The 24,262-nt window shown below is 38.5% G+C and overlaps 1 protein-coding gene across 1 annotated transcript in view; it reads right to left on the bottom strand.

Annotated features, from left to right (window-relative positions):
* The window catches only part of Pum2 (pumilio RNA-binding family member 2), a 94,130-nt gene that overhangs the window by 58,362 nt on the left and 11,506 nt on the right, over positions 1–24,262 (bottom strand). The window contains exons 2-4 of the mRNA XM_013013546.1: positions 18,524–18,592; positions 8,129–8,241; positions 4,061–4,064 (exon numbers count right to left, since the gene is read on the bottom strand). Coding sequence (XP_012869000.1) covers positions 4,061–4,064; positions 8,129–8,241; positions 18,524–18,574 — 168 coding nt within the window. The 5' untranslated portion in view covers positions 18,575–18,592. The remainder of the gene's footprint in view (positions 1–4,060; positions 4,065–8,128; positions 8,242–18,523; positions 18,593–24,262) is intronic.

Genomic DNA, 24,262 nt, shown 5'->3' with positions numbered 1-24,262 from the left:
TCCGGCTTTTTCTGCTTATGTGGTGCTGAGGAATCGAACCCAGGGCCTCATGCATGCAAGGCAAGCACTCTACCACTGAGCCACCTTCCCAGCCCACTCCTTTTCTTTTGAAAATACAAGATGGAAAAATACACTGGTGACAAGTAAAAGGCTATGTAAACAGTCACACCAAAAGCCAGGGACTGACTGGTGGTTCACTTAGCTACTCAGGAGGCCGAGATCTGAGGTTTGAAATCTGAAGACAGCCTGGGCAGTTAAGTCTGTGAGACTCTCCAATTAAACATCAAAAAGCCAGAAGTGAAGCTGCGGTCCAAGTGGCAGAGCACTAGCCTTGAGCACAGAAGCTTGGGGCCAGAGCCCAGGTCCTGAGTCCAAGCTCCAGGACCAGAACAAAACAAAACCAAAGCCAAAAAAAAAAAAATCCCAAACTACCTCCAAGTGCCCACACTGAGGTGATATACTGGACAATTTAAGAACAAACTGTTATAGCACTATAAAAACAAAGGAATCTGTTTTGAAGTCAGTTATACTTGGTGGAAAAAGGTAAAGTGTTTAAAGTCCTTTAAAATTATTAGTTTCTAGTTATTTTTAAACAATTACTCGTTTGAAATAATCATCTTTGCTATGTATGACTTTAAAAAATATTAAAATCTGAGCTAGTAAGATACAAATACATTTGAAGCAGTGAACTAATTTCTGTTGAAAATCCCTCTTTTTTAATTTGGTTGGTCATAGGGCTAGCACATTACCACTTCTGAGCTACAGCATCACTTCCAGTTAGCTGGCATTAATTGGAGGTAAACAGTCTCAAGGACTTTCCTGCCAGGGAACCATGATCCTCCAGGTCTCAGAATCCTGAGTATGTAGGATTACAGGCATGAGCCACTGTCACTGGGCTTTCTTTCTTTTTCCTGTTAGTCATAGGGCTTGAACTCAGGGCATAGGTTCTGTCCCTGAGCTCTTTTGCTCAAAGGTAGTGCTCTACCACTTTGCACCACAGCACTATTTCCAGTTTCCTGGTGGTTATTTGCAAAGAAGTCTCAAGGGCTTTCTTGTCTGGGCTGGCTTTGAACCTCTAACCTCCGATCTCAGTTTCCTGAATAGCTAGGATTATAGGCAGTCACCAGTGCCTTGCACCATTTTAAAAAACAAAACAAACATCTAGCTTTGGCTGCTCTGTAGTTAACATCCTAGAAAGCTGCTTAGGTTACTTTGTTAGAGACTGTATACTTTTCTTGAGATATTATCCATGAATTTGTTTGTAAACATTTTAGAGAAGGGTGGCTCAGGCTTGCCAATCTGTCATGATTAAGAGATTCTCTTAGTTTCTCAGCTTTCAAACAAAATCATAGGCCTTGAACAAGTTTTTAAGATAGAAGTATTTCAAAAAGTTTAATAAGAAGAGTCTCAAAAGGTATATGTTTTAACAAGGATTTAGTTTAACAAAGTAAGGAGAAGTGGAAGTGGCGCTGTAGCTTAAGGGGTAGAGTACTTGAGCTGAAGAGTTTAGAGCACCCAGGCTCATAACTGACAAAAAAAAAAAAAAAACGTAGGAAGAAATGGAAAACAGAAACATTTCCTGCTCCCCATAAAAGAAAATGGACATTAAAGACCATCACTTTTTTATTTACTAATAGAGACAGTGATGCCTACCAACTGATTTCTTCATACTTGAGTTCCTTTTCTCTTAACAGTCTCTAAGACCTAAGCTTCTCTCCAGTAATAATGGAAATTTAAAAAATATATTCAAATCTGCTCTCTTTCTAAGAGTTGTCATCAATACAATTTATTTCCTTTCTGGTTGTGGCTGTCTAATAAAGCTTGACTGAGATGCAATTAGATAATGACAACTTCATCTAATACAACTTAAGATGGAAAATTCCCATGGTTAAATCAATATGTTCTTGGAGTGGCAATTCAGAATTTTATAATTAGGAGTTAATTTTTAAAAGCTTCAGGAAAATTAGTGGTATTGACAACCACCTTTCAATATCTCCTCAGAGCAACAGGAGGTTCAGGGCTGAAATAAGAAAAGGCCAGCTTTGGTGAGGATGCCAGCAAAGTATAAGCAGTCTCTAGTGGAAATTTTAAAAAATATTCAATCTTAGATCTTTAAAAGGGGGAAACAAACAACTTCACTCAAACAGAAGTGTGACACCATAAGATCCCAAGCCCCAGCGGTAAGACAGAAGACCTGAATCCTGTCATGTCATCCTGCCTTCCTGTCTCCCTCCTTTCCCTCCTCCCCCCAAGCCTCGTTCTGTGCTGGTGGGTACTGGGGCTTAAACTTGGGGCCTAGGCACTGTCCCTGAGCTCTTTTTGCTCAAGGCTAGTATTCTACCACTAGAAACACAGCTCTACTTTTGGGAGTTGTCTCATGGACTTTTCCTGCCTGGGCTGGCTTCAAACAGCAATCCTCAGATCTCAGCCTCAAAGTAGCTAGGATGAATAGATATGAGCTCCTAGCACCTAGCTTTTTTGTTTCTTTCTTTCCTTTTTTATCTCCTATTAGGACCTATGCATCTAACATTACTGGTAGCAGCTCAATTGCAGCCTCAAAGTAGCTAGGATTAATAGATAAGAGCTCCTAGCACCTAGCTTTTTTGTTTCTTTCTTTCCTTTTTTATCTCCTATCAGGACCTATGCATCTAACATTACTGGTAGCAGCTCAATTGTACAGAAAACTACAAGACTAGCTTGAAGGAAAGAGTGAAGATCTGAGGCTCAGTGTGAAATGCTACAGCAGCCAGTGCTTAAGGACACTAAGACCTTAGCTCAACACAGTAGAATGGTGTCTACATGAGAGGAAACCAGGCTCAGTGGCATGAACAGTGCTCCACAGTGGATTAGCAGGGTGACCTGTCCAGTTCTATGTAAGCAGGGAAGGAATAACACTCCCCACTGCAGGGCTCAGGTATGTACTTACTCAGTGAACCTGAGTAGGGAACACTGACCAACACTCATCTCCAGGATGCTTGCTCACAGTGCCCAAGTGGCTCTGAATGGGCAAGACCAGAAAGAGATTTTAGCAGTGGCAAAAGGCCAGATGCATTTTCCTAAGAAGCCACATTCAATTGGGTGCACCCCAGACAGGAAACAAAAATCACAGCAATGTTAGCTCCTCCCCATAAACAGTGGCTTTAGAGACTTCCTGTACTTTATCTTATGGGGGTACTGCCAGGATGCATAACATAATCTGAGCAAATCAAAGGGTAGGTGGTCTCAAGAAAAACACATTGTTCTTTCTCTCCTACTAGAGGGACTGAATTTGTTCACACCAGATACCAGAATGGGATCTGAGACTAGAAATGCAGATCACTCTGAAGAGGGAGCCTAGCCAGCTCCTATAATCCTGACCACGGACAGAAAACTGCTTAGGGACTTTTCTCTGTATTTAGTTTAAGACTTCTGTTTTTGTTTTTCTTTTTTCTCATTGATTTCACTAGTAACTTACCTCCTCTCCTTTCCCCTTTCGGAACTTATCCTAGAACCCTTTACCTTTTCTTTACCTTTTCTATTCATATGCAACTCCTGAACATCACTACCTCTTCTCATAACAACTATAAACATACACCTAGACTCTTAAATACCTGCTCTCCTTATATCCCATTTCCCTTCACACCATGTTCTCTACTCATTATCATTTCCTTTACTGTCTCTACTCAGAACAGCTTCATCCTAACCACAGTGAATACTATTATTATAAAAACCCATTTCTCAGTATATACAGCATGACTGTACTAAGGCAAATATAACTGCCAATGGTATCCTATTAGGCATAAGAGCTGAGATACTCCCCCTCCACACACACCATTGAGATGAAATAGCTCAAACCATCTAACACCAAGTCCAGTAAGAATACAGAAGACTTCAGTCAACTGAAAGCTAATCTATGAAGGATTCTCAAATGAATAAAACCCAACAACTAAGTATAAAAAGTACAAGCAAACAGCAAACTACAACACTTCTGGAAATTAATAATTATATAACAAAGAACCAGAATGAAAGCAATGAAAAAAATATACTAAGCTGAAAAGACTTGTTTTGTTTTACTGGGACTTGAACTCAGGGCCTCAAGCTCTCATTTGGCTTTTTTGCTCAAGGCTGGCACTCTACCACTTGAGCCACACATCAACTTCCAACTTTATGCTTATTATTGGAGATAAGGGTCTCATGAACTTTTTTTGACTGGGATGACTTTGAACTGGGATCCTCAGATCTCAATATCCTGAGTAAATAAGATTATAAGCATGAACCACCAGTGCTCAGCTCAAAGGACTGCTAAGAATGGTCAATAAGGTAAAACAGGGCATCTAAAAGCAACCAACAGAAAGAAAATCAAAGAAGCAAAATTAAGAAATTCAAAGAGAACACAATTAAAAAGCAAATTAATTCCATATGAATACACATAGCCAAGTTCAGAAGAATACAACTAAAAACAAGAGATCAAAGAAGACAGAGCTAAACAAATTAATGAAGAAAGTCAATGACAGATATGAAAAAGGACCTCAGTAAAAGAAAATGACCAAATTGAAGGCTGGAGAAAAAAAAAAAGGCCTGTCCAAAAGTGTATACAATATGCAAAACTTCAGGACTCACAATAGCTTTAAAAAAAAAATCAAGCAATGAACCCAATGAAGAAAGTTCTATGAAAATTATAAAACTCTGTTGTAACTAAATAAGACAAAACAAATAAGGGAAGACCCAGTACCATGAAACTGGCTAAGGTGTAGGTCATCAAAGGTGACTTACAAATTCAATACAATACCCATTAACATCCTAAGGTCATTATTTTTTGACATAGAAAAATCAATCAAAAAATTCCAAATAGAACAACTGAGCAGCCAAAGCAATCCTGAGCAAAACAATCATAGTAACAAAAACTGCTTGGGGACTGGGAAGGTGGCTCAGTGGTAAAGTTCTTGCCTTGCATGCATGAGGCCCTGGATTCAATTCCTTAGCACCACATAAGCAGAAAAGGCTGGAAGTAGTGCTGTGGCTCAAGTGGTAGAGCGCTAGCCTTGAGCTGAAAAGCTGAGGGACAGCATCCAGGCCTAGAGTTCAAGCCCCATGACTGACCAAAAAAAAAAAAAAAACTGCTTGGTAGTGGCACAAAAACAGACTTGAAGACCAAAGGAACAGAAGACCTAGAAATGAAATCACATATCCACAGCTATCTGATTTTTGATAAAGAAGCCAAATATAGATGTTGGGGGAAAAAAGATAGCATCTTCAACAAATGATGTTGGAAAAGCTTGATAATCCATATGCAGAAGACTGAAACTGGATCATTCTCTTTCACCCTGCACTAGTTATCACTTCAAACTAGATCAAAGATCTATGATCTTAAACCTTAAAACTTCAGGAAACAGAAAGGAAAATAACAGAATTTACTGGCATAAACAGGGACTTCATGATAGAGCTCCAGTAGTTCAGCAAATAGGAGGATCAATAAATGAAGACTCATCAAGCTTCTCCACAGCAAAGGATATAGTCACTAAGCTGAAAAGATAGGCTATGGAATGGAGAAGATCTTCGTCAGTGACGAGAATAGAGAGGCAGCTTAAAAAAAAATCTTCAAGAATCAATAACCCAATTAATTAGGGGCAAAGGAACTAAACAGACATTTCTCAGAAGTTCAAATGACCAAAAACATATACTCAACCAACATCCCTCAACATAAAGGAAATGAGCATCAAAATTAAGATTCACCAGGCACCAGTGGCTCACATCTGTAATCCTATCTGGGAGGCTGAGATCTATTCTTATCTCCAAATAACCACTCAAAAACCACAAGTGGAGTTGTGGCTCAATTGCTAGAGCATTAGCCTTGAGCACAGAGAAGCTCAGGGAAAGCACCCAGGCCCCAAGTTCAAGCCCCACAACTGAAAAAAGAAAAAAAAAACAACCAACAACTTTGAGATTCCATCTCAATTCAGTCAGAATGGTCATTACTCTAATTATGAGTGGCTCACACTTGTAATCCTAGCTACTCTGGAAGCTGTTATCTGAGGATTCCAGTTTGAAATCAGCCTGAGCAGACAAATCCAACTTTTTTTTGGGTGGGTTGGTCATGGGTCTTGTACTCTGGGCCTGGGCACTGTCCCTCAGCTCTTCAGCTCAAGGCGAGCACTCTACCACTTGAGCCACAGCGCCACTTCTGGTTTTCTGAGTGGTTTATTGGAAATAAGAGTCTCAGACTTTCCAGCCCAGGCTAGCTTTGAACCGTGATCCTCAGATCTCAGCCTCCTGAATAGGTAGGATTAAAGGTGTGAGCCACCAGCCCCCAGCTTCCAACATTCTTCTCTCTAATCATCAAAAAAACATGATGTGGAGCTATGACAAATGACAGAACACCAGATGTCCAGATGTGAGCAAGAAGCCTGAGCAAGAGTCTGAGGCCTGAGTTCAAATCTTAGTACCAGTTTAAAAAAAAAAAGACTACAATCAAGACAGGTAAGAAATACTGGCAAAGATGAAGGAAAGAAGAATTCTGATACATTGTTGGTAGAAATATAATTAGTGTGACCACTGAAGAAGTAACTATGGAGATTCCTCAGGAAACTGAAAAAAGAACTACACTATGATCCAGTGGCACCACTCCACTTCTGAGCATTTATTCAAAAGACTGAAAGTCAGGATATATTAAAAGCACCTGCACACCATGTTCATTGCAGAACTATTCACAATAGTCAAGATATGGAAACAGACATGATACCCCACATCCAATAAATGGACAAACAAAATGTGATACACACACACACACACACACATACACACACACATACACACACACACACATTGGAATTTTGTTTATGCATTAAGGAGAATATTGTCATTTGTAAGGAAATGGGGCCCAGAAAAATACCAATTGACTGAAGCAAGCAAGTTAGGCTCATAAAGAGTGCATTTTTTTTTAATTGTGAAAATACTGTACAGAGGAGTTACAATTACATGGGCAAGATAATAAGTACATTTCTTTTTTTTAATTTAATTTTATTTTTTATTGTGAACATACTGTACAGAGGGTTTACAATTACATGGGCAAGATAATGAGTACATTTCTTATCAAGCATTGTTGCCTCCTCCTTTGTTTCCCCTTCCTATCCCTTTCCCATCTCCCCTTCCCACTCTCCCCCCACCCCTCCCCATCCCACCAAAAGGGTGCATTTTTTAAAATATGTAAATGTTAGACCTAAAATGCAGCTAGGCAAGCATATACACAATATCAAATTGACTAGTCTAGCATACTTAGGAGATTCCACTGTGTAACCCCTTAGCACAATTAACAAGAGTTCAACAAAATGAGTACTAGGAAGAAGGAAGGAGACATATGAATGGAAAAAGAAACAGTAAGTGAATTCAATACTCAATGTAAATATGTAAAAATGGCACTAGGAAACTTGATACAGGTGGGGATGGGATAGATGGGAAGGGAAGGAGAATGATGGAAGGGGTGACACTGATTAGGGAAGCAGTATACATACATAAATGAACATTTTAAATTGAACTGTCTTTGTAAAGCTACTTGAAGATAATAAAACAGAGGGAGGAAAAATGTAATGAGATAAATACATCTAGGCAATTAAATGTACTAATCAAGTAACTATGCTGTCAGGTAAGGGTTAATTGCTCTAAGAAAATGTGAATTAGGAATTAAAGTAACTGAAATGGTAGAACACCAGCCTTTAGTGAAAAAACTTGAGGCCCTGAGTTAAAGCCCCAGAACACACACACAAAAAAGAACACTAAACAAATGTGATTTATAATGACTTACAAAATCCTTAGTAAAGTCATCACAAATTTTCTCTCCAAGATGCCTAAGGATAGAGTGCACTTAGATCGAGTCCAAGCTGGGTGCCAGTGGTTCATGCCTGTAAACCTAGCTACTCAGGAAACTGAGATCTGAGGATCACAGTTCAAAGCCAGCCCAGGCAGGAAAGTCCATGAGACTCATCTCCAATTAACCACCAGAAAATGGGAAGTGGTGCTATGGCTCAAGTAGTAGAGGGCTAGCCTTGAGCTGAAGAGCTGAGGGACAGCACCCAGGCCCAGAGTTCAGGCTCCATGACCCACCAAAAAAATAACGATTGAGTCTATTCATAATTCTCATACAAACACAAGTGACTTACGAGAAGTTCCCCATGCAGTCTCTCTCCATTCATCATCCCCAAGAAATATGCTTTTTTGTCCATCTTTTGTTGAATCATCAGGTTCCCAAAACTTTTTGGTAGGCAAAAGCTATTGAGGAGGGGGAAAAAAAATTTACATTTTAAGTTTTATTCTAAATAAAGATTTAATATTTAAAGAACAGCAAACATATCATAGTTTTTGATGCTAATCAAAACTCAAAATGATTTATTTTCTAAGCTGTCTCATTATTAGTAAAGTAATTCTATATGTTGATTAACAGGTTCTAATATAGACCTCAATGTTAATCTCTGAATTTTTACCATTTAAATATTTTCTTATGTGCTTTATATAATCTTCAAAAGGCTTATTAAATTTTTAAATGCAATAAAAATAATTACTGTTTTCCTTTCACTTGCAAGAACTGCTTGAACAATCACTTTTTATACCTTCCAAAATAGAAATATTTTTCATTTTTGCTTCAATTATTCAATGTAAATAAACATTACAAGTCTTAAGTGATTCTGAATTTTATCAATCAGTCAATCCCAAATGAGAAAGCTATAGAAAAAAAATAGAAAAGAAAAACAAAAACTGCAAGTATGTTTGAAAGAATAATCTGAAGGCTCGGTGCTCTAGCCTATGTGGATATGCACAGCATGTAAAGACTACTGATTCAACCATTCAGTGACTGTTCAAAACATATACTTGGGGGCTGGGAAGGTAGCTCAGTGGAAGAATGCTTGCTTTGCATGCATGAAATCCTGGGTTCCATTCCTCAGTACCATCTACACAAAAACTGGAAGAGATGCTGTGGCCCAAGCAGTAGAGCATTAGCCTTAAGCCAAAGAAGCTCAGGGACAGTGCCCAGGCCCAGAGTTCAAGCCCCAGGACTGGCAAGTACATACCCAAGTATATATGCTCATCAAGGCCACTCCTCTAATATTTCTAACACTCAGAGGAAGCCTACTTGGGATATGTTTGTTTGAAAAGACTGGTTTCTGAGACACACATTTGGTATTTTAAACAGGCATTCATAAGACACTTACCACTCTTACCCATAATTGGGTGCCCAGTCAGCCAGTGTTCACAATTCAATCTGTGTACTTTGATTGCTGCACTTATCACATTAAACTACCTTAAATTCATGGTGACCTCATCTTTGGAGAGTTCACAAACATACAGTATATAATAAAATATAACTTAGAAACACCTGAATTGGGCTCTGAGAAATACAGTATTAGGAGGGGAGGTGATAGAGACCAAAAGTAAGAATGCAAGATGAGAAAGACATAAAGCATGAATACACACCAAACTTAGGAAAATATAATGTACACAACAGAGTATATTCATAATGAAATACTTGTGAGAAGGCCAAAATTTAATGCTGGTAAAACTAATCAAGAACAGCTATTTTAAGGACCCTTAAATACATGTTAGAAAAACTGGATATTTTACTGAAATCAATAGTGAATTAAGACAGGTGCAAACTGGATGTCTGTGACTCATGCCTATGATCCTAGCTACTCAAGAGGTTCAAAGCCAGTAAGGGCAGAAAAAACCCAAGAGACTCCATACCCAATTAACCAGCAAAAAACTGGACTAGAGACATGTCTCAAGTGATAAGAGCACCAGCTGTAAGCAAGAAAGCCTGAGTTCAAACCCTGATACCAGCACAAAAACAACAAAAAATCCTAGGTGTGACTCAAATGGTAGAACATTAGCTGTAAGCAAGCCAGCTGAGGCCCTGAATTCAAACCCTAGTACCAAGAAACAAAACAAAACACAACAAAAAAAGGTACAAAGGTGACTTAATGTTTCAGAAAACAAACTACAATAAAACAGAAAAGGTAAAGAGTTCACTTTAGAAAGTCACAAAAATAGAATCAAAATACGATGAACTCAAAGAGGGTAATTGGTAGAACTGAGAAAACACAATAATTTGAGCAACATTTTTAGAGATAATGGGACCTCAATATAACTCTAATAATGACAGTTGACCAAAATGGGGTTGGAGATGAAGTATGTGGCAATGCTAGAGAAAAAATTAAAAAAAAATATTTTTGAAGGGAAGAATAAAGGGGGGAATTTTTAATTTAGGCAGACAAATTTCTAATTTAAAGCATCTGTAAGCATCTATAATTTTTTTATTTGTTTTTATTTTTTGAGGGAAGCATGGGCAATATAGTGAGGCTCCATCTCAAAAACAAAAATAAAAGTTAAAAAAAAAGAAATTTTCCTTTGTTTGACCTGAAACAGTTTCCATGATCCTCACTGCATAAATTTTCTACAAAGCATCTATAATTTTAAAGAGAGTATTTTCTTCTCTTAGAGAAAGTAATTTTGGCTCGTGCCTATAATCCTAGCTACTCAGGAGGCTGAGATCTGAGGATTGAGGTTCAAAGCCAGCCTGAGCAGGAAAATCTATAGACTCTTATCTCCAATTAACCACCAGAAAACCAGAAGTGGCGCTGTGGCTCAAGTGGTAGAGCGCTCACCTTGAGCTGAAGAGCTGAGGGTCAGTGCCCAGGCTCAGAGTTCAAGCCCTACAACTGACCAAAAAAAAAAAAAAGTTTTACAGGTTAGATTCTTCCTGGGATGTAATATGACCTGTATTTATAAAGCATATAAATATTTTAAATAAGTGTAACAAAGATTCAACAATTTGCATTCTTCAATTTTTAAACCTTCTCTATATAAGATTCATGTAAACACTGAACAAAATACAAAACTAACAATTCTAATATTAAAATACTTGATAAATTGAATATTCATTGTAAATGTCTTTTTGAGGCACAGCACCACTTCTGGTTTTCTGGTGGTTAACTAGAGATAGTAGTCTCCTCACAGACTTTTCTGCCTAGGCTGGCTTTGAACTGCAATCCTCAGATCTTAGCCTTGAGTAGCTAGGATTAAAGGTGTGAGCCTAGCATTATACTACATAGCTTAAGTTACTGCCTCAGAATACTGTTTAAATAAGGGATTGCAGATTTAAAAAAAAAAAATCCCTTAAAGACATGCTTTGACCCCAGGAAGGGAAGAAGAAAAGGAATGGGGGAAAAAAGAAGAAATGCTTTGACCCATACTTCATGAAGAAAAATCTATCAGTATTAAAGAAAGGAATCTAAAGCAAAGTTAACAATAAATAACAGCATTAATCACAGCCAAAGTAGTAGCTAGGATTACTTATCTAATGAGGTAGAAAAAATAGGACCCCTTGTAAGTAGACTACTTCAAGTCTTTGGAGGTAAAAGCTCAGTAAGTAACTCCATTTATCATTGCTTTAAATCACAAATTCTGTACTGGTATAGAGAGGATCTGAGTCATTTCAACTTTTCTCCACCCCCATACTGGGATTTGAACTGAAGCCTTCTTCACACTTGCCAAGCAAGTGCTCTGCCACTTGAGCCATGCCTCTAGAATGGGAAAACTTGTCAAGCCCCACTTCCTCCACTTTTCTACTTTTTCGTTTTGCCATGTACTAAAAGTATGCCTTCAATTTATAAATACTACTGCTTGGGCTGGGAAGGTGGCTCAGAGGTAGAGCGCTTGCCTTGCATGCATGAGGACCTGGGTTCAATTTCTCAGCACCACATAAGCAAAAGAAAAAGCCAGAAGTGGCGCTGTGGCTCAAGTGGTAGAGCGCTAGCCTTGAGCTGAAGAGCTGAGGAACAGCGTCCAGGCCCAGAGTTCAGGCCCCACGACAGAACCAAAAAAATAACAAAAACAAAAAACAATTTATAAATACTAATATGTTACCATGCATAGAAAAAAAAATTTAGTAGTCAAAATTAACACTCTCCCAAAGGCCTTTAGCAGTATCCTAGAAATTACTTTCTGCAACAATTTAGTGGTTTAAATACTTGTACTACTTCTGTGACTAAGAATAGATTTTTTTTTTAAAGAGCACTAAATAAAAGACAATTCAGAAAACAGAGTTTAACTTTTTTTTTGGTTGTTTGTGGGTCTTGAACCCTGGGCCTGGGTTCTGTCCTTCAGCCCTTCAGCTCAAGGCTAGCACTCTATCACATGAGCCACAGCAGCACTTCTAGTTTTCTGGTGGTTAATTGGAGATAAGAGTCTTGTGGACTTTCCTGCCTGGGTTGGCTTTGAACCACAATCCTCAGATCTCAGTCTCCTGAGTAGCTAGGATTGGGGCATGGGAGCCATTGGTGCCCAGCTACTTTAACATTTTTAAAAGCTAATATATGTGAGAAAAACTCTTTTCTATCAAACTGTTGCTTAAAATCTCCTGCATTGGCCTGCAAGTGAAAGAGGAAAACTGCTTTGAGATAAGGAAGGATTTTTGAAATGTAAAGTTTTTTATCTTAACTGGTTTTTCCAAGATGAAATTAAGACACACCACAGAAGACTATGAAACCATAGATGGTTTATGAAACAGCATAGGGAGTGGGTATACTGAGATTACTAGTTAACTTATCTTATTCAAAGTCACCTCATAAGTTTTTTACCCTACTTAAACTAGCCAGTCACAAGCAGACTGTGAACCTGAGTTCAACCACTCAGAGCAAAGGGGCAGGGCCTGCTGCATTAGGATAAGGGAGCAGCCTGACTGTTCTATGTGCTTACTTGCCTAATTTTTGGCTAGTGTTGTATTCTTCTGTAGAAGTAAATTTTGTCTTGCTGGAGCAATTTTTTATTTTTGTGTCTATTGCTGTGATTCCAATGTTTCTTGAAGACCATACTTATAACATATAATGAATTGATTGGAATAGAAAACAAAGAGACTTGCCCCTGGGGACTTATTTACCATAATAGAAATAAGGATAACATTATAGAAGACAAAGCAATCTTAAATACTTATATGTATCATCCAATATGTATTATCTAGAATCACTTCCTATTATCTCTCCAATTCACAAAATTCTTATTAGTTCTCTAATTCACAAAAGCTCTTAACCAAAGTCTGGGTATTTCAGTATTTCTAGCAAACAGGGTCTTCTATCTTCAAGACAGGTGTGAATGGACAATGTTCTTTCCTTCAGAAATAAGTATGGCCTGCCCTGTCCATGTCCAAATTAATCAGTAGCATCCTAGCACAATGTCTTAAAAAAAAAACAACCAATAAGTCAAATTTCTGCTCAAGTTATAGGAAGTACATTTATACCTCATATTTTCCCAATTACAAATTGTTTTGTAAATTCCCCAAACAGTGAAATTTTACATAATCTAAAAATATAGAAGGATTTAAAAGCTAAAGTTTTCATTATGTTTTAAATTAAGGTCCTCATACAGTTCATTATCCAAACTGAGAAACTTTAATTTTTTTGTCAGTCATGGGGCTTGAACAGTAGGCTTGAGTACTGTCCCTAAACTCTTCAGCTCAAGGCAAGTGTTTTTACCACTTTGAGCCATAGTGCCACTTCTGGTTTGCTGGTGATTAACTGGAGAAAAGTCTCACAGACTTTCCTGCCCGGGCTGGATTTGAGTTGCAATCCTCAGACTTCAGCCTCCTGAGTACCTAGGAATACAGGTGTGAGCCACAGGTGCCTGGCATCTAACTAATTATGCCATGACAGATGTATAACTGAGACTATACTGGGCAAGCGAGGATGTTGGGTTACTTACAAACAAGGGGGAAAAAGGCAAAAAATAAGCAAAAATTAAACTGGTAGTAAATGCCTGCAATTCCAGCTACTGGTGAGGCAGAGACCTGGAAGGTCACGGTTCAAAACCAACATGGGCAGAAACGTCAAGACTTGTCCCTAAGCATAATAAATCAACAAAAAACTGGACTGAGGTATGGCTCAAGTGACAAGAGTACCATCTATGAGCAATAAAACCAAGAGGCTCTGAGTTTAAGCCCTAGCACTAACACACACACAAAAATGTGTAGAAAGCAAAAACACAAGACAGTTCCCTAGAAACCAAGAAAGATGATATCCTAGACACTTCTCTGTAAATGAAAGGAATATTTATGAATTTGTTATATATAACCATCTCCCCACATCTTCTCCATTGCGAATATCCTTTAGTATCAGCCAGTAAACATTAAATATAGTCACTTCCAATGGGAAGTAGTATCATAAACAGTCAAGACACTCATGAGTTCAAACTTCAAGTTATTTCTATGTGGCCTCTGACAAGTTATAAACTCTGATCCTACTTGCTCATGTACAAAGGTAAAAATCTTGCCATAAGACTAGAATGAAAAGACATTAAGTATACTGCTCAATACATCATCTAGTACTTATAAGTAAGTATTGGGAGCCTTCTATACTTCAAAGAATACATGGTTTAACATTATAAAATACAAATTAACAAAACTGTTTGGCAACATTTTTAACTGGCTAATTATTTCAAAAGAATCATATCATTTGTTACCAGGATTTGTCTATAGCTATTTGTCTTCTTTTTTGCCTTGAGTCAGTTTGAGTATTATCAGGAGATGATGAAACCCTATTACTTAGGAAGGATAGTTGCTTAATATAGTCACATTCTATATAAAGAAACAAGAAGCAGAGATTAAACTGCCCAAAATCACACATACATCAGGTGTTATGACTGGGATTTAAACCTGTATCTGAAGGGCTTTGTTTTTTTTACATTTAACTACCACAGAAAAGTTCTTTTCAGTATAATTGACCAGTATGTTTAAAAATTACCAATATTAGACCACTAGTTGGTAAAATGAAAAATTAGAAATAGCTGAACATAGTACTATGATATTCTCATTATAGTAAACTTTAAGATAGAATTTTGTCAAGGTAGATAGTCAGCTACTAAAACACTGTCTGAAACAGCTGATTTCCATTCTAGCTCTCCCTAACAGCTGAGATTAAAGAGCATTTGTAAGATTTTATGTGAACCATACAACATGTCAGTTTTAGTCTTATTCAAGGTTATAACATTGAGAAATTAGTATTCAAGGTTATAACACTAAGCAAAAAAAAAAAAAAAACCAAACAACAATATTTTCACTTCACAATATCTAGAATCTTGGGACATAAATTTTGTTACTGTTTTCTTTTTAATACTTTTGTCCTAGAAAGTGATTATTTATCGTACTAAGCTATTAAAACTATTCTAAAAACATTAACTTACTGATTTAAAGTTAATTTGGGGGTTCCCTAAAAAGTTTCAAGCAGGCCTGGCTCTTGCCCATAATCCTAGCTACAGAGGATCACAGTTCAAAGCAAGCCAGGAAAAAAAGTCCATGCCACTCTTATCCTCTAACTACCAGAAAACCAGAAGTGGTGCTGTGGTTCAAAGTGGTAGGGTTAGCCTTTAGCCAAAGATCTCAGGGACAGAGCCAGACCTGAGTTCAAGCCCTAGGACATAAAAAGAGAAAAAATTTCAAGCAGGATCAGGTTTTCTCGTTATTTTGCAAATAAGAACCCAGCTATATATACCCTAAAAACCTAGAAAATAGGCACATGCCTCTGCAATATACTTGGGTCAAACACTAATAACATATTAACAAAGCTAATTAAGTTATGAATTAGCTTTACTCTTTGTAAGCCACATGGCATAATAAAAATCAGTAGATCTTTTAACAAAAAATATTACTAGGGGAAAAAAAAGAAAGGGCAAACTTACAAGTAGATACAAATCTGTTCCTGTTTTTTTTTTTTTTTGGTCGGTCGTGGGGCTTGAACTCTGGGCCTGAGTGCTGTCCCTCAGCTCTTCAGCTCAAGACGAGCACTCTACCACTTGAGCTACAGTGCCACTTCCGGTTTTCTGGTGGTTTATTGGAGATAGGAGTCTCACTCACGGTCTCTCCTGCCCGGTCTGGCTTTGAACCGCAATCCTCGGATCTCAGCCTCCAGAGTAGCTAGGATTACAGGCGTGAGCCACCAGTGCCCGGCCTGTTCCTGTTTTTGGGTGAACAACCAAAAGACTATCCAACAACCAAAAGACTATCCTTCTGATGATGGCTCATTAAACTATCATAATCTATAAACAAATACATTTTAAGTGAGTCTTTTATGTAAATGCAGTGTTTATTCCTACATTAGATTTATAACACTCAATACATGATAAGCAAAATTTTACGTCTTTCATCTTTAAAAGTAAAAAATAAGGCAATCTACTTTCAAAAGGATTTTGTACTTTCCAGAAGGGGGAAAAGTAAAAAATAAACTTAAAAAAAAAACCCACAAAAAAAAAAAACCACCAAAGCTAAGCATTTCTAGAAAACCCAAGAGCCAGAAAGTCAAGGCTGCTTTTAATCTATTCCAGTGAATGAATTCTGGGATTAAAAAAAACAAAGCACCTCACCTGTCAGGAAAGGAGGAGAAGACTGGTGAGAGAGAGAGAGGCAAAGAAGGAAATCCCAGAAGGTTCCCTGATGCCTGTGAGATGAGGAAAGATAGAAAGGCTTGTGGGAGAACCCAGAGACAGAAATCTGAGTAGGTTTCTTAGCTGTTAGAGGTAACAATATTAATATGAAAAAATTAGTATAACAGCTTAAAGATACATTTTTACTAGATGAAAGCCATCTGAAACATCTGTTAAATTCTGGATTTAATCTTATTTCATTTAATATACTTATCAACCATCTCCTCTTCTCCTAAAATCTTCTTCCATCCCCAAATAACTAACTCAACCATTGCCACCCCCAAATAACTAAGTCAACCACTGCTTCTGACCATGATTTTTTTTAACTACAAAGCTATTTTTAGATTTAGCATATATTATTTAGAAAGAGAGTAAGAACATTTGTAAATAAACACACAATGTACATCTGATAAGTGAACAACAGGAAGTCTAGTAGGACTGTGATTCTACTTGCTATTAAAAGAATCAAGTTCAGGATAGGCGGTCTGGCTCAGCTTTATTGTGACTGTCTAGCAAGAATGACACCCTGAGTTCATATCCCTGTTACCACAGGGGGGATCAAAACAAACTCAAGACTGTCACAGACTAGAATGCTAAAAACAATTCAATCTGCTCTTCCTCCTCCCTATGTCCCATGATGTGACAGCATCTCCCTACACAGCCAAGGCTAGCTGAAACTTATTATGTAGCCAAGGGTGGAATAGAACTCACCATCCTTCTGCCTCACCCTCTTGAGTGCTAGGCTTAAAGATGGGAATCACCAAATGTGGCTTCTAGCTCTGATTTTAAGATACCTTATTCTGCTATCTAAAGACCAAAGAAAACAAGTGGCTGGGAAAAAATAAGTCTTTTCAATTGCCTTTATGGGATTAGTTTCCCACAGTGTAAACAATGCCTAAGCAGCCACTGCCCTACAGTAAGGGCACAGTTTTTAAAAATATAATTTATATTCCTTCTCTCAAACTTTTATTAGGGCCCAGAATTATACCTTGTACACTGGACTTAGAAGTTTATTTTGGCAATACTTTTAATCTTAAGCACCTTAACTCACCCTTAAATCAGTCCTCTGAAAATGACAAACTCTTTGGACAACGCTGTTCTGAAGAAGGGGAGGGTTAGCTAGCTGCAAGGTGCCCTCTTGTGGCTCAAAGGAGTGACTGGACTCTTTTTCTGCATCTGAAGAGCACAGCATTGGATGGAGTGAGTCTCACGAAGGTCTCTAATCTACCAAAGTAAAATAATCTCCAGGAGCAAGCAATTAATTATTCATCTTAGGTCCGTTTACTGTTATTTTCTATTATCCAAGTCCACCTCTCACATACCTATGTGTAGGTATGGAACATGACAAAATAAAGTTATGACCACAAGAGTTTTCATAATTCAAGGTCTCTAAAAATTCATTAATGTTATGGCAAGCTAAGTATTTCAGGTGTCTTAAAATATGTAATGGTGAGATTAAATTTTACGTCCCAAAGAAAACCATGTACTAACAGGAATGGCAAAATTTACTAATAATGTGTAGTCTCTATTATGTGATGCATTCAAAGCTAGTGACTCATGGGTGAGACAAATACAAAACAAAATGTAGCAAGTAATATAAAAGTATGCATAAAGAAACTAAAGGAGAAGTCAGACGAAAAAGCAATTCTATTGCAGATAACAATGGGACAATGATAGTCTTTTCAATAAAGCTTTGTAGAGGATTAGAAGTTAATGAAGCAAATAACTTTGGGTAAACAATAGAGGTCTGAGAGAGACTAGTGAACAAACAAGTATGGCATACATACATCAAATGGTAGAACAAGACTAAGGATTATCTTATGGAAAAAGCTAATTATATATGGCTCAACATCAAATCAGAAGATATTATCAAGCCAAGAGAAATCACCTAGATACAAACAAAACACTAAAACTTAACAGTGTTAAAAAAAAACAGCCAAAAATCACTATACTTGCATAATTTGAGCCTTTAAAATAATCTATATGATTGAAAGATATAACCACTATTTTCAAAAGGATTTATGAGTTAAAACTAAGCTTGAGAGGGTCAAAATAAGTGAGGTATAAGTTTTTAGTACTGGCAAATATTTACCTCTCCCATTCCCCGAGATTCTAATGCAAGAGCTTGAAAATCATGATTCATTTCATCCACAGATCAAACCTGTTGAGTAACAAAAACAAAAATTAGAAAGGTTTTTTTTTTTTTAATTCCGGTCATGGGGCCTGAACTCTGGGCCTGGGTGCTGTCCTTCAGCTCTTCAGCTCAAGGCTAGCACTCTACCACTTGAGCCACAGCGCCACTTCCGGCTTTTTGCTTATGTGGTGCTGAGGAATCGAACCCAGGGCCTCATGCATGCAAGGCAAGCGCTCTACCACTGAGCCACCTTCCCAGCCCTAGAAAATTTCAAATCAAGAATACTGTATTATATTGCTATTATTATTAGCAAGATCCGAGTTAGGCAGGAACAGATTTCTCTACAAAAATGGAGAATAAAGTATACAAATTAAAAGTACACAAGAGCAATATAAATTAAAACTTGTATAACACCTGGTGTAAAAACCTACACATTTGTGAATAGAAAAGCAAGTTCAAACACTAAACTAAATCTTTAATGTTGTATTTCCTATTAAAAAGCAGTTTCATGTAACTTATTCCTTTGAGTTTTTTTCAAAATTTCTCAGCATTTTATTACTTGTAAACCTTATATAGATATCTAATAGCAATAAAGTAACAATCCACTTGTAAACAAATGCAACATTATAGTGACAGCAGTTACAGTATTCAGAGTGAAGTTTTTCTCAAAAACAAGTCTTTTCCCAGGTTTTTCCTAAACCAAACAAAAACATAGTTCTGGTTCTTTCCATTCCTAACAGTGTGAGTCACTCTTTATCTCTTACATGACAATGGGTTCAGGCAGGTGGCCTTTACTTTCTGAAATAAGAATGCTAGTAAAACCCAGGTACCGTAGGGGACATCTGTAATTTTAACTATCAGGAGAGATTGAGATCTTATGATCGTGGTTTGAAGCTAACCCCAGGCAGGAAAGTCTGTGAGACATTTATTTTCAATTAAGAATGAAGAAGCTGGCTGGGAAGCTGGCTTAGTGGTAGAGTGCTTGCCTTGCATGCATGAAGCCCTGGGTTCGATTCCTCAGTACCACATAAACAGAAACGGCCAGAAGTGGCACTGGGGCTCAAGTAGTATAGCTCTAATCTTGAGCAAAGAAGCTCAGGGTCAGTGTCCACGCCCTGAATTCAAGACCCAGGACTGGCAAAAAAAAAAAAAAAAGAATGAAAAACCTGGAGTTGGAGGTGGGGCAAGTAGTAGAGTGTTAGCCTTGAACAAAAATTTTATTTTTGGGAGGGCTGGGAAGGTGGCTCAATGGTAGAGCGCTTGCCTTGCATGCATGAGGCCCTGGGTTCGATTCCTCAGCACCACATAAGCAAAAAGAAAAAAGCCGGAAGTGGCGCTGTGGCTCAAGTGGTAGAGTGCTAGCCTTGAGCTGAAGAGCTGAGGGACAGCGCCCAGGCCCCACAACCGGACCCCCCCCCAAAAAAAAGAAAAGAAAGTACCATACATAACAGGAGTACAAGGAAAAAGGATAAGGCAGAAAATTCCAAAGAAAAATAGCCAGTAATTTACCTCAAATTTGTTAAGAGCCAAGTTTATAAATTCAAGCTCAATGAAGCCCTGGCATTAAAAAAAAAATCCTTTACTTATAGACATCATAATAAAACCCCAAAATAGGAATAGATCAAATAACTTCTGAATGCAACCAGAGTAAAAGAGCATGGAGGGGGGGGGGATGGGAAGGGAAGGGGAAACAAAGGAGGAGGCAACAATGCTTGATAAGAAATGTACTCATTACCTTGCCCATGTAATTAGAACCCCTCTCTACAGTGTTTTCACAATTAAAAAAAAAAGAACACAAATGACAGGTAACTAACTTCATACTAGAAACAATGGAGTCCAGATTATACAGGACCACTCAAAAATGCTAAAAGAAAAATGAGAACCTTAAATCTTACATATGAGGATATCCTGGGGCTTAAACTCAGGGCCTAGGCACTGTTTCAGAGCTCTTTTGCTCAAGGCTAGCACTGTACCACTTTGAGCCACAGTTCTACTGTTGGTTTTTCGGGTAGTTAATTGGAGGTAAGAGTCTCACAAACTAGGTGCTGGTGGCTCACACCTGTAATACTAGTAACTAGGATTCAAAGCAATTAACCAGTCAAAAACCGTAAGTGCAACTGTGGCTCAAAGTGGTAGAGCACTGGCCTTGAGCAAAAGAGCCCAGGGACAGCACCTTGGCACTAAGTTCAAGCCTCACAACCAACAAAAGAAAATAAAGAGAAAGTCTCACAGACTTTCCTACGTGGGCTGGTTCTGGACTGAATCCTCAGATCTCAGCCTCCAAAATAGCTAGGATTATAGGTGTGAACTACCAGCTCCTGGCAAAGAATATTCTTTATGGAAAAAAAAAAACCAAGGGGCTGGGAACGTGGCTTAGTGGTAGAGTGCTTGCCTTGCATGCATGAAGCCCTGGGTTCAATTCCTCAGTACCACATAGAGAAGGAGGGAAGTGGCTCTCTGGCTCAAGTGGTACAGTGCTAGCCTTGAGCAAAAAAAGCAGCTCAGCGACAGTGCCCAGGTCTGGAGTTCAAGCGCCAGGACTGGCAAAAAAGAAAAAGAAAAAAAAAAAAAAACGAAACTGAGACATAATCATGTAGCACTTACTATCAGAGATACATAAGGGATCTACATCTGAGAAATGTGTGACTACCAGAGTATGTACTTCCACGTGCTTAAATAGCTATTTTTAATTATAAGCATTAGTAGTATCTACTAATAAAGTCCTTCAGAATACTTTTTTTTTTGGTCGGTCCTGGGGCTTGAACTCTGGGCTTGGGCTGTCCCTGCACTCTTCAGCTCAAGGCGAGCGCTCTACCACTTGAGCCACAGTGTCACTTCCGGTTTTCTAGTGGTTTATTGGAGATAAGAGTCACACGGACTTTCCTGCCCGGGCTGGCTTTGAACTGTGATCCTCAGATCTCAGCTTCCTAAGTAGCTAGGATTACAGGCGTGAGCCACTGGCGCCCGGCTCAGAATACTTTTTAGCATATCAACTAACTTGCTTAAATAATTGTAACCCTTTTGTACAATTATTTAATAATTTAAAAGTTAACTTGTTTGCCAGGTGCTGATGCCTCATGCCCGTAATTCTAGTTACTCAGGAGGCTGAGATCTGAGATCATGGTTCAAAGCCAGCCTGGGCAGGAAAGTCCATGAGACTGGAAGTGGAACTGTGGTTCAAAATGGTTGAGTGCTATCCTTCAGCAAAAGCCTTCAGCAAAAAAGCCTAGGGAAAGTGCCCGGGCTCTAAGTTCAAATCCCATATCTGACAAAAAAAAAAAAAAACTTGTTTACAAATTTGCCAATAAATAGTTAATATGGTAATGCTTTTTCTCATCCACACAACAAAACTTAAATCCAGTTTAGGCAAGTATTGCAGTAGACCAAAGATTCAGTTTCCAGTACATTACTTTTTCTGGGAGCATAAATTCAATCACATATACTTTTCTACACACTTGAACAAGTCAGTGCTATAGTTTGGATATTGCATGTTCCCCAAAGAACCATGCTTATGTGGAAAAGTGTTCCAATTTTTAAGAGGTGGGGCCTCAACAGGGATGCGTACTTGACCAGTATATTTAGATCCTAGCCCCTCCTCTTCCTCTTTGTGCTTCCCAGTTGAGGTGAAGAAGCTTCCTTTGCCTCGTGTTCCTTCCCTCAGGTCACACGCTGTGAGCTAAATCCTTCTAAGTTGATCTGCCAAGGGCTATTTGGAGATCACTAGTGGAGCCCTATCAACTTTTTTACATTTTTCTGCTAGTCTGTGTACTTGGACTTCCAGACACTAGAAGTAGGTAACAGGAAGAGTTCTGAATTCAGAACAGCTGAATTTTGTTTTCAACTCTACTATGTGATCAGGAAAATTTTAAGTGTTCCTAAGGTACATTCTCTTCTCTTCTATAAAATAAAGATTAAAACAGTGGAGGAATAAGATTTTTTTTCCAATCTTCTAAGTTTTATTCCATCCCAGCTCTGTGACATTAAAGAATTTCTGTACAAGAATGTTCTAAAGCTGAGAGCTCGTGGCTCATGCCTGTAATCCTACTCACAAGGCCGATATCTGAAGACCATGGTTCAAAGCCAGCCCCAGCAGGAAACTCCATGAGATTCTTATCTTCAATTAACCACCAGAAAACCAGAAGTGGCGCTGGGGCAAGTGGTAGAGCATTCACCTTGAGCTAAAGTGTTCAGGGACAGCATCCCCAGGCCCAGAGATCAAGCCCCACAACCCACCATAAATAAATAGTTAAAAATATTCTAAAGACTGGAGATATAGCTCAATAGTAGAGCATTTGTTTAGCATGCACAAAACCCTGCGATCCCTGAACACTCTCCCCAACACACACTTAACTCAATTCCATACACACACAAACACACCCAATTCCCTAAATCTCACAAAGATCAAACTTAAAAAGACAAACAAGGATAAAGACATACTTCTATATATGCAAATATAAAGAAAGTCTTCTTTAGCTGGGAGTCAGTGGCTCATGCCTGTAATCCTAGCTACTTAGAGGGCTGAGATCTGAGGATCTCGATTCAAAGTCAGCCTGGGCAGGAAAGTCAGTGATACTCTTATCTCCAATAAACCACTAGAAAACTGGAAGTGGTGCTGTGGCTCAAGCAGAACAGTGCTAGCCTTGAGCTGAAGAGCGCAGGGACAGCACTCAACCCAAGTTCAAGCCCCATGACTAACAAAAAGAAAAGGTCTTTTTTTTTTGGAGGGGGGGGGGCATTTCTAGGGTTTGATCATAGGGCCTATTTGAGTCACATACTCACCCAAGCCAATTTTTGCTTTTACTTTTCAGATAGGGTCACTTGCTTTCTACCTGGGCTGGCCTCAGATGGTTATTCTCCCATCTACACCTTAGTAGCTGGAATTACACACATGCACTACTATGCCAGATGGAGTGAAGGATGATCTCATTCATTTTTTTGCCCAAACTGGCCTCAAACACAATCCTCCAATCTCTATCTTCCAAGTAGCTGGAATTATAGGCATCAGTCATACTTGGCCTACAAGGCAAGGCATTTGTCCTCTGAAACTGCTCTAGAAAGAGCTGGGCTTAATCTTAGCTACTCGGGACACTGAGGTCTACAGATTGTGGTTCAAGGATAGCCTGATCAGAAGACTCTCGTCTCCAAATTATTCAGCTAAAAGCCAGAAATGAAGGTGTGGTTTAAAAGGCAGTACATCAATTTTGAGAAAAAGAGCTAAGTGACATAACCAGACCCTGATGTTCAAGTCCCAATACTGCTACAAGGAAGCCCCAGTACTGGCACAAGGGCAGAAGGGGAGGGGAGAAGAGTAAAAGTAAAAGGAGGGGAGAGAATCAAAGGGAGGGGAAGGTGATGGTGGCTACTCAGGAGGCTGAGATTTGAGGATCACAGTTTGAAGTCAGCGTGGTCAATAAAGTCCATGAGATTCTTATCTCCAATTAAGCACCAAAATTCAAATGGTAGCAGCCTTGAGGAAATAGTAAGGGACAGTGCCCAGGCTCTGAATTCAAGCCCCAGACCAGTATATGTCTCAGACATATACTAGTTATTGCAAATAAGGGAAACCATGGAACCTATATTTCTTTGGGCCTGACTTACTTAATATAATTTTTTCCAAGTCTTTCCATTTCCTAACAAATGGGGCAATGTCATTCCTTCTGATGGAGGCATAGAATTCCATTGTGTATATATACCACA

This window comes from Dipodomys ordii, unplaced genomic scaffold, assembly GCF_000151885.1.
Source record: "Dipodomys ordii isolate 6190 unplaced genomic scaffold, Dord_2.0 Scaffold20, whole genome shotgun sequence".
NCBI lineage: Eukaryota > Metazoa > Chordata > Mammalia > Rodentia > Heteromyidae > Dipodomys > Dipodomys ordii.
The sequence above is the reverse complement of the archived record's forward strand: the minus strand, read 5'-3'. Positions and strand labels throughout refer to the sequence as shown.